Source organism: Pinus tabuliformis, chromosome 9 (assembly GCF_031772625.1).
Source record: "Pinus tabuliformis cultivar Carrire ecotype Pingquan chromosome 9, CPIR1, whole genome shotgun sequence".
In the NCBI taxonomy this organism is placed as follows: domain Eukaryota; kingdom Viridiplantae; phylum Streptophyta; class Pinopsida; order Pinales; family Pinaceae; genus Pinus; species Pinus tabuliformis.
In genome coordinates, this window is record NC_142307.1 from 1,810,860,470 (window position 1) to 1,810,872,204 (window position 11,735).

Sequence of the window (11,735 nt, forward strand, 5' to 3'; positions counted from 1 at the left end):
GTTTTGCCTTCATTAGAACTCTGTCACATTCTTGACGAATTTATTAAGTCATATGAGACACAAGGCCACTCACAAAATTTGTCTTCTTCTTTTTTTTTAATTATTTTTCAAACACTCACAGATATCAAAATTAAAATGCCCTCTACCAAGGGAATTATGTCACATCAAAGCCTCCTCAACCAAAGGAAAATTAGAAATAAGATTTCCAAAAATTAGGAAATTATTTTTGAATTTACACAAAACTTAGAATATTCAACATTTTCTAAAAAACTTTAATTAAAATTGCAAAGACTCCCAAAATACTTGAGTCAACAAACTTTGACCACAATGAAAAAAATGCCTTAAAAGCCACTTTATACTTCAACTCTACAATGAACACTAAACAACCCTTTACACAAACTTTTCCTAAAACTTCAGTTAAAATTACCATAAGTCCCAAAGTAATTAAAAATCAACAAACTTTAACCACAATTAAAAAAAAAAAAAACCTTAAAAGCCATTTTACATTCAAACTCTCCCATGTAAACAGTGAACAACCCTTTACACTTAAACTGCGAAAAATGAACAACCCCTTTACACTTCGATTCTACAATGTGAACAATAAACAACCACTTTACACTTCAATTCTACAATGTGAATGATGAACAATTAGTGTCTATGCTTCACCGGAAAAAATCATAAAAATATCACCAACAAGAATCCAAATGGTAACATGTTAACACTACTGGGATTCCCATGTAGGCGGTCTTGAAACTTTGTCAGATTACCCTGGAGATTTGTGACCAGATTCTGTAAAATAGGCTAATGAGAAATTTCTGTGGCCTCATTTTTCTAATAGCGGTTCCTTAATGCCAATGTTGCAATCGCTGATGTTGTTATTGGATCCATCTGCAGCCTTCTGCGTTTCTGTATTTCCCACGAAGTTGTCACCATCATTTGCCTTACCCCATAGTACACTATACAATCCTGCGATGATCAAAATGGTTCCCAACAAACTGCAAAATATGCAGAAGCTATTAGTAAAGCGGCTCAACCCAAGAACTTGGAAAAGACATGGCTGCAGTAATATGAGAGATCTGACCTTCCCAGACGATACTTGACATGAAGGATCAGGGGTTCTAATATTGCAACCAATATTGTTGACGTTGGATTGAACATTGCAGCAAAGATAGGTCCCTTTAGACGGATACAATAAGTTTGTACAAAGAATGCAAATGCAAAACAGAGTATTCCCTGCACCATGTTTAGAAACATAAAGTTGGATTATTTTTATTTGAATGGTAAATTCTGAGAATATCTCAAATTTAAATGAATAAGACTAAATATATTTATAAAAATTACAATCTGCAATCTAGTTAGGCTCAACAAACTAGAAATCCATAAACTAATTCATGAAAGAAAACATTTTAACAAAACAAAGATAGATCAGATGCTAACAGAGTAGACGATGCTAAAAAGTTGTATGTCCCACTTTAGCTTCCAAGCAGATGCCTTTGGTTCAAAACATAAAGCCACCAAAGCACATTGTACAGTTCCTTGCACCATCATTATAGCTGTTAATGAAAATTCAGCTGGATATTTCTGAACAACTGGAGCCTGTATTCAAAACAAGAACAACACAAAAATACACATATGTGATGTTTCCAATACTGAAAAGATGATTGCCTCTTACGGTGTGCAAGCATGAAGAAAATTATAAGCACCTGAAATGTAAGCCACCCAGACCAAAACAAACAGCTGGCAAACAGCATTAAGGCCCCCAGTATCCATGTGTTATGAAGAACCCCACTAAGCCCTACGAGAACAGGGCCTTTGTAGAAGGTCATCAGCATTGCACCACCCACACAGACAATGGTGCCTACCACTTTTGCTTGGCCATATTTGTTCCTAATATCAACTTTCTCTATTCTGCACAACCCATGTTAATCAAACCAGGCTGCATTGCACTGTAACTACCAAGAATCATTATCTTTTTACTTTGATTGTCTGGATTGCTGTCATAAATCTGGGAAAACTAATCTTGGAGAGAGAAATTGCAATTTTGTTTCTCTGTATGGAATTGGGATATATAAAAACACACGAGTACCTAAATGTTGTGGCCATCACAAATGTGACAACAGGAATGAGATTTGTCGTTGCAGTAGCAAATGTGGCGGAAGTGTATTCCAGGCCTGCAAAGTACAAATTCTGAAATAGAGTGGTCCTGCAATAGTATTTTGACAATGTGTATTCACTGGCTAGTCAATTAATAAAGCAACAGAGTTTGCAGTTGCAGAAATTTTCACTACCTACTCACCCACAAAGTGCAAGAGCAAAAATCTGCCAGAAGATGGCACAGGTCATTGCTGGGCGTTTATTTCTGAAAGATAAGAAAATGTATTACATCAAAAAGAACATATTTATCAGAACAGCTAAATTGGCGATCGCCATGAAAATCAAATCAAAATTCCAATATTTACCCAAACATAATATTACGTACTTTTCAAGAAAATAAGCAAAAGGAGCAATGGCTACTGTAGCAACCATCAGCGTGTAGGCTACGAAGATAAAATGACTCATTCCATCATCCAGAGCAACTCTGGTAATGATATTCATGCCTGCAAGGCATGCTTGAACTGCAATCTGAGCTATGTGGGGTTTGAATTGGCCCAACCAGCTAGCCATTATTTCTCTCCCGAGATTCAGATGTTACTGGTGCTACCCAGAAGCCCAGGAAAACCAGGAGAAACATTTCAAATATAGTATTCCTTAACCAAACTAGAATTCAATAAAACACATGTTTACCTACCAGGCTTACCACACAACTACTTGAATTGAAGGTTAGGTGTTGTTCAAGCAGCAGAATAGGACTTTCAGTGGAATAGTAGACGCAACGACGAGTCGTGACGTTGGCAATGAGGGATTGGCTGTCGCACGAGTTTTTTTGCTTCCAGTGTGTGACGGCATTAAATACCCAACCATTTAGCCCGATAACACGGGAGCAGGTAAATATTATTTTATGTCGAATTTGCCCGCTCTCGTATTATCGCGTTAAGTCGCGTGCTGCTCTGACGGCATTAAATACCCAATATATGACTGGTTAGCTCTTTCCGTGACAATCAATCACCAAACACTTACGTATAACTAATATAATCCCGAATGTTTCAAATATAATTAAAAATAATTTTTTTAATATTTTACCAATGTTAATCTGAATGTGATCTTGTCGAAAATATTTAATATTAATACAGATTGGTTTCTACTGTATTTCAACTTCATACGGAGTACACATTTCTTTTATTTTAAATAACATTAAAACATTTTTGTTTTACTACATTTTCTAAATTGATACTAAAATATTTTATTCGATATATTTATCAAGATATTTGATTTATGACCTATATTATTTATAAATATACCAATTAAATTATTTTACACGTTAAATGTCTTCTTTTTTTTTACATGTACTAAAATAGAAAGTTACATCAATACTGTACAAGTAAATTTCTCTATTATCTCTAAAAATTATTCGTACGTGCTTGAAGCTAGTCTACCTGCCAAAAATTTATTTACTCAAAGAAATTGGTTTCTCTTTTTTACCTTTTTTTTTTCTTTGAATTTTGAAGCTAGCCTAGCTACCAAAAATTTATTTACTCAGAGAAATTGGTTTTTCTTTTTTACCTTTTTCCTTTAAATTTTGTGCCAACAATCAGAATTTGGTGTGACCATTACAATTGTTAATTCTTCTCTCTCTAATTTTGCTAACATTTCTTTATCTAAATCCGAACTCTTAGAAACATGTGTTTGTTTTATTCCAATTATTCCTTGGGTGTTTCAGTTTTCCCCTTTTCCTCTTGTTGATTTCCAAGAGTCTCAATTTGTAACTTTGACATTATGAATTGTTTTTACCAAGTTTAATTTCATTTATGTTATTTAACTATTAAAACTATTGGGCTTAAATAGCCAGAACAAATACTGTTAATTATTAATTAAAAGACTTTGGACCAGATTGTTAAAAGAATTAAAGAAATAGTTGAACACACTTAGAACAATTACAATTGTTCCTTCACCATTTTTCCTTAAGAGGAAAAGAGGGTAGAACCGTGGGGGTGGAAGGAAAGAGGATTGTGTTGCATTCTTCCTTGAGCTAGCGAACTTAACCAGTGGGAAAGAAAGTTAAGGTAACAAGTTGTGAGGTACAAACTTGAGGCTAGACAGAGTCCTGACGCCCAAGGTTCCCAGCTATTCCTGATTGGCAGAAGTGGAAGGGCTCAGAGGGGAAGGGCTCAAAGGGGGAATCTCGACGTGCTGGACAGAGTCCTGACGCCCAAGGTACCCAATTGTTCCTGATTGGCAGAAGTGGAAGGGCTCAGAGGGGGAATCTGGACGTAATTGCCAGTTCCGAGGTTGGGTGGAGAGATCTTCCAATTATTTAATGTATGCATAACGAAAGACAGATAAGTGATACTAACATGGTAATCATTATCAGTAGAGTAGTTCGAATGTTTACTGTAAATAGAAATAAAATAGCAATAGTGAATGACCTATCTACTGTAAGCAGAAAGTATGGAAATGATTTAGCATTGGTAACAGTCATCCATTAATTTCTGAGTAGAATAGTAAAACAAATAGATGATGTATGCTTTCCTAATGGATACTGATATATATATAGAACTGTACACTGTCAATTAGCAATAAACGCTGAGTTAATAAGCAAAATAGCGTTACAGACAATTGTTGATTTAACTTGAAAACATATAAGTGTACAAACAGTAAAGAAAATGCCTATCAGTTTTCTGCAAGAATATAAATAAACAAATTATACGAAACTGTAAACATATTCATATAGCAATATATGTCTAAATATCAGACCTCCATCATACACAGGAAATCTTCCCTCAAACTGTAGAGAGAAGTCAACACGGTGAACCTTGATTTCCTCAAACTGTAGAGAGAAGTCAACACGGTGAACCCTTCTCTATGCTTTCGGTTAATTCTATGATTGCATCACATTTCGTTATACACCTAGGGTTTGTAGCCTCGGACAAGTTCGGAAAGAACCCATCTAGAGCCGTGTACCCCGGTTCCTTAAACCAAAACCCATGATTTCTAATCATACTTATCATGAATATATATAAATTATCTGCTAAAACGAATGACATAATCTGCAAAGCGGCTGAGAAAATCATACAAAACAAATAACCTTCGGTAATCAACCAAATTTCAAAGCTCAACAACTAATTATACAACAACTGGAATTTACATAAATAAAAACCCAAAATTCATTAACAGGTCTGTTATAACTGTATTTCGTCGGAATCAGTCCAGTTCAAAAAACATTATACAAAATTTATAAAAAAGTTCTGTCATGTGTTCGATGAGAACATGCAGGAAAAGACCTGAGCTATATCAACCCTGGGGTGGCTCATATAAGCAGAAATAAACCAAAACCTCAAATATTACCACAATTCATAATTAACAGCACATCCTGGCCGTAGCCACAATATCAACTATTACAACTCATGAAACCCTCTGTCACAGAAAGTGGTTCACTAAACCAAGGCACATAAATGAGGTTTCCAACACACCTGGAAAGCATAGGAAGGAGCAGAGATTAGCAAGGGAGTCGCCCTCGACAATGCACAAATCAAACGAGGGTTTCGAACCAGATCCAGAGACATTACCTGCATAACGCAAACTATGAGAGAGGCCACCTCTGTAATAACTCGACAACAACGACAAACCGTGAAATGTAAGTATGGCTTACCTGTGCATGAACTGGGTAACCATTGAAGCCATGACCAGACCTGTACAGAACCGGACTGCCTCAGCTGAGGAAGGAATGGAAAATAAACACAAAAAGACTCAAAAGACATTATCATCAGTTGAACAGTGGTTACCTCAGAATGTCGGGGCAATATTCCTTTCTTCAAGACCGCTAAGGACCAAGTTGGACTCTCCATTGTTGTTCCAAAATGCCAATAACCCGTCAAATAAACTCCAGAACTGTCACAACCTACCATCAGCGGAAGAAAAGACCTAACAACATAATGTGAGCGGAAGTGGGACGAAGATGGCACCTGGAGCCTCAAAGGCGAAATGGCCAAAGATTTTCACAGGGTCGCCATAACAGAGCAGAGCGCCGAGACAGAGAATAACCAAATGAACTATTCCTTTTGCCAAAACAATCAATAAATCCACGGTAAGGTAGATAGGGTCATTAACACCATCACAGGTGGCGAGGACAAGCACGCATGAACCAGACAGGAGGACACCTCGGGACTCTTCAACATTAATGGAGGGCAACCTACCTGAGATCGATGAAGGTGCGCGAAAATGATACAGGAAGTTGTGGAATGTACCACGTAGGCTGCCAACGTGGTGATCTCGTACCAACCCCGCAACTCAAATTCTAACCCCAAATCATAAACACAATCAAAATTTATTAACGCAGCAATCATATGAGTCCACGATGTGACGGACCAAGGGAAAAAACAAGATATTATTATTATAATGATTAATGCATAATAGATAAAAGAAATATATATATATATATATATATATATATATAGGTAAGATGTTACACGATTACCTCTAAATGGGTGGCTTTCTCAGCATGTTTGGTTGGATTCTTCTACAGTGTCCTTCTCTCCCTCTTCCTCCACTTGGGGACCTTGTTGATTATGTGCTTTTGATTGTTGTTGACTCTCATCCATTCTTCATCCACTTTGGTTAGATCCTTCTACTTCTCTTCTCCCTCCTCCTCCACTTGGGAGACTTGTTGATTATGTGCTTTGGTTTGTTGTTGACTCTCATCCATTTCTTTGTATTTGTCATCTAAAGAAGGCAGATCTCTAAATTGCAATCTCTTTGGCTTTTGCAGTCATTTTTTTGTCCTTTGAGGGCATGAGTTCTGTAGGTGCTTTGTTTGATGGCAGATCTGACACCTGAAAGCAATATTTTCAAAATCCGACCATTATGTCCACTTAAAGGCTTGATGAAACAGATAGATGCAATCTGGTAGCACTTTTCTCAGGTCTATCTTCACACATATGTGGGCAAAGATAAATACACTTTTGTCCATTCTTTCTCGATCCATCTTTAGAAATCTCCCCAATGAATTTCCAATGCCTTATAAAACTTGATGGTGCGAAAAAGGAAAAAGGAGATTATGTAACCTTACCCATATAGGCATCTTTGTAACCACCATTTTTGTAGCATAAAAAGCACAAACCATAGAGTTACGTAGAGACCTACTCTTCCCCAAAACCACGGTCCTTCATTTATGACATATTCCAAATCTTTTTTATTATCGAATTGAACCACAAAAAATCCCTTCGTGCATAGGTAAATATCACAATTGTTAGTCCAATTGAGGTAGATCCATTGATATAGATCTTCCAACTTGGGCTAGAGCCATTAAATTGGTAGATAAGAGCTTTGGCTTGGAGAACAGTGAAAAAACCATTCACTTCTGACAATTTCACTAACAGATCTGATGCTTTCTCCATCTTATCAACTAGGTAATCACCTGGGATAGTCAGAGTTGGAGTTTCTCTGCCTGGTGTGACAACTTTCCTTCTCACCGCATCCTTAAAAAACTTGGACTCTTGGCAACAAAAGTTAAACCAAATGGTGTCCTGCAACTAAAATTTAAAATAATCATAAAATTATGCTCGATGTCTTACTCTTTCAATTTGATGGCATCTTACAATAATTTACACTCATAAATTAGATTTGGTATATTGACCGGAATACCTAAATTTTCCTACACCTTCCTTTTCAAATTTGATACTAAATCCATTAGCCGAACCACTAAACATTTTGTTTAGGTTCATCACAAAAATTTGAAACTCTTCTTCACCATCCAAATCTGAGACCTCAAGATCGTGGCTCTGATTACCTAGATATGGGGCGGATTTGTATCAAACTCCATCAACCCGATCCATCAGCTATTCACATATAGGAGCAAATCATTACCTGAGCTTCGATATGAATTGAGACTACACGCCATCGGGGGCATGAGGTTGGACCCAATTCAAAAGTATAAACCAATGATTTGGTGTAGATCTGGCACGATGCCACCAGTTTTGCAAAATCTTACTGCGGAAAGAAGTCGTGGCAAAAACCGCTGTGAAAAACCACTAAAAGCCAAAAAACGATGATGATTTCAGAGAAAAAGTAGATTGTTAAGACCTCACAACTTTAAACCACTAGGTTTTGCCGGAGCTCTCTAAAAACCCTGCCATCAGAGTCCGCAACGCTGATATAGAGCTCGATGGCATATGTGGCAGCCTGATAACCTTCACAAAGTTGAGCCATTGCGCTCAGTGATCGTTGATCTATGTTCTTTTTACATGTTAATTTTTATTAGGTACTAGAGAATTTAATACATGTTCTTTATACTTTGAATTACAAAGCAATTCTCAATAAAACTCCTCTTCTCCCTTTCCCTTTTTTTAATTTTGATTATATTTTAAATTACAAAGTTCTTATCAATAAAATAAGAAACATCTTTATATAATATTGAAACTCATTCCAAACGGATGGAAATATTTTATTTATCATATTGAAACATAATAAATGTTTATTAAAATATTTTATTTATAACGAATTTTTTATTATTATTAATCTTTTTAAATATCCCATATTGACTTTATATTAAAGCTTAAATAAAATACATATATTTATAATTGAATTTATATTAAAACCTAAGTAAAATACACATATTTATAATAGAATGAAAAAATATGATTTTTTATTTTATTTTATTTTATCACTCTATATTTATATAAGCTGATATACAACTATCTTACTTAAGATGACACTAAAATATTTTATTTATAAGTAGTACTAAAATATTATATATATGAAAGTATTACAAATAGAATGAATTACATTTTTCCATTATATTACATTTTAATATCAATATTGTTTTTAGATGTTACTACATATACTCCATATTAAATATTGAAGTGATTTGATTTTAATAGCAATTATTTTATTTTTATATAAAATCAATATGGTGAACATTGAAATATTTTATTTACGAGTAATACACACACCATATGTCAATTGCAAACAAAATCCATCACACTTTTCTTTACTATGGATAATTCATATTAAATATTGAAACACTATATTTTTTTAATATCAATTATTTTATCTTTGTATAAAATTGATATGTTAGACATTAAAATATACACTCCACATGTTAATTGGAAACCAAATTAATTACACTTTTCTTTACTATTGAATTGTAAGATCAATATTATTTTTAGATCCACATATAACTTTGAATTAAGTAGCACTGATGGAATTCAGATTCCTCTTTAAGCGTCAACAATTTTATTTTCGATGTTGGGAGTCTTTAACGTTCCCATTAAAAAACATTATACATTAAATTTTGCCCTTCATGAATGATATTTCAGTAAATTCGGAAATTCGCTCATACGATTCGATTGGCCATTTAATACGTTAATTTCTATACCACGAAATCAATTAAGTTAATTTCTCCACTTCCGGTTGCGACTCTGAACAGCTGACCGGAGGGTACAATGCTCCGCAGCAATATTTGAATTTCTCCTGGTTAAAAAGCAAGCAGCCATCGTAATACATTGTTTTCCACTGCCGCTTGCTATTCTGAACAGCTCAGCAGAGGGTACCTCCTCTGTTCCGGAGCAATATTTGATTTTCCTCCGGTGAATAAGCAAGCAACCATTATAATATATATAAAAATATCCATCTTACAAGAGCATTTATATCTATAGAAACATGCAATCAGCCATGGTAATATATATAGAAGCACCCATTCCATAGGAGCATTTATATATAGAAACATCCATTTTACCTGAACAGTCACAAGTTTTACCAATTATTTCAATATTTTGGTTTCCTCTGTTCAATATGCAAGATAGAGGCATCCATCTTACACGAGCATTTATATATATGGAAATATCCAATCAGCCATGCTAATATATATAGAAACATCCGCATCCATCCCATAGGAATATATATATATATATATATATATATATATATATACATCTATTCTGCCTGAGCATTCACAAGTTTTACCAATGATTTATAAAAAATATTATGGAAATTTTATGATTAAATTTTTTAATTATAAAATACTAAAACTTAATATTAGAAGTGTAGCTTTTGTATTAAAAAAATGTAAGTTTTATATTTTAAGAATGGTAAAAACTTTAAAATATAATTTAAAATAATAATCATTATTTAAATTGATATTATTAATAGTTGATTTGAAATTCAATTAGAATATATATATATATATATATTTGTGATTCACCACAAGGATTAATCTACCAAGTTATTATTGAATAAATTTGGATTTTAATAGGAATTAGTAATCTTTTTAGTTTGTGGAGATTATTTAAATATCCAATATTTCATTTTTTACATTGAACATCAATTTTGAGTTTTTGTTATTTATATTAATATATTTTATTTAGATGTTTTCTCAATTGGCAATACAAATAATAGATTATCTTAAATAGATAAAAAATAAATGGACAAAAAAGATTAATGCTGAAAATAAGGAAATAAAAGTATTATTATACCAAAGATTCATTTTAATTTTATAAAATTTTGAAAAATATAATAATAATATGTTAATCTATATAAAATGAATATTCTAGAAAATTCAAATTTGGTAACTATGCTTTATATTAGTTCATTAAATATAAATAATATTTTACTACATACAATAAGTAACTACTTTTATCTCTGGTATAGTTGGTATACCATAGTTGAAGAAAACTAAGCGATATATTTCTTTTCAAGATGCCTAGTGTAACGCCCACGAGCTACGATTGGCGGACGAGCGAGGGCACACGGGGTGAGGGCGCGGATGAGCGAGATGAGCCGGGTGAAAAATGCGAAGTTTGGGCGTTGGGATGTTTATACCGTGTGGGTGGATCCGGGCGACTCGACGGGCGAACCACCACACGGGTGGGCGGTCTCGGGCGAGCCGACGGGCAGGCGGTCCCGGACGGGCTGACGGTCGAGCAGTCACCCACATAACGGGTGGGCTGACGTGCAAAAAATGAGTTAACCCGACGAATGTATGTTGATGGGCGGGTTGGCTGGACACTTGAACGCATGGGCAGGCGAGCGTATAAGTAGAAGGCAAAGTTGGGGAGATGAGACATCATTGGATCAACTCATTCACACTTGGATGCAGATCACTTGGGAGCTAAGGAGAAGAATGAAAAAGTGCGAAGGAGCAGGCCATGTGGATGTGCCCGCATGACGGGTGAACCGTTCAGGGTGTTCGTGCAAAGTTGAATGGCGGGCGTACCGTTCAGGGCGTCATGCAGCACTAAATGACGAATGACCCGGGTAGGGTGTTCGTGCAGGGTTGAACGACGGGCGACCCGGGTAGGGCGTCCGTGTAGGGCTGAACGACAGGCGACCTAGGTTGGGCGCTGGGTGAACGAAGTGTTTTGGGTTGCGAACGAAGGTGCGACAAGGACGTGCGGAGGGCGCCCAATGTGGGTGACATGGGCATGACGAGCACGCCCGAGTTGGGAAAACGACACAAACGTGCGACGAGGTGAACGAAGTGTTGGGCGGGTCATGCAGTGACCATTTGGAGGTGCCGACTAGCTGGGCAACCGAGTTTGCCGAAGTTGTGAAAATTTGGCTAAGTGTAAATTTTGGTTTCCCATGATTTAACTTATACTTTGAAAGTTGAAAATTATATATATTGATATATGGGCAGACTCACA

At 35.5% G+C, this 11,735-nt stretch overlaps 1 protein-coding gene across 2 annotated transcripts; it reads right to left on the reverse strand.

Annotated features, from left to right (window-relative positions):
- Positions 1-486: 486 nt before the first annotated feature.
- Positions 487-2,726, reverse strand: LOC149156013 (WAT1-related protein At1g21890-like). 2 transcript variants are annotated; one of them, XM_089441511.1, is made up of 7 exons: positions 2,480-2,725; positions 2,297-2,359; positions 2,087-2,203; positions 1,704-1,908; positions 1,438-1,596; positions 1,082-1,233; positions 487-995 (listed from the first exon to the last, which is right to left on the reverse strand). In XM_089441511.1, exons 1-7 carry the CDS (start codon positions 2,662-2,664, stop codon positions 824-826), a joined length of 1,053 nt encoding a protein of 350 aa, XP_089297637.1. In that variant the 5' UTR covers positions 2,665-2,725; the 3' UTR covers positions 487-823. The 2 variants fall into 2 exon arrangements, 1 of the variants encoding a protein (XP_089297637.1); XR_016263130.1 differs by having other exon boundaries at positions 857-995; positions 1,472-1,596; positions 2,480-2,726.
- Positions 2,727-11,735: the final 9,009 nt, after the last annotated feature.

Coding starts and splice junctions, on each gene's coding strand:
- LOC149156013 (XM_089441511.1), bottom strand. CDS start 2,664: ATGGCTAGCTGGTTGGGCCAATTCAAACCCCACATAGCTCAGATTGCA. Junction 2,204..2,296: donor TTTGCTCTTGCACTTTGTGG/GTGAGTAGGTAG, acceptor ATACTATTGCAG/GACCACTCTATTTCAGAATT. Junction 1,234..1,437: donor TTTTTAGCATCGTCTACTCT/GTTAGCATCTGA, acceptor AACATGGTGCAG/GGAATACTCTGTTTTGCATT.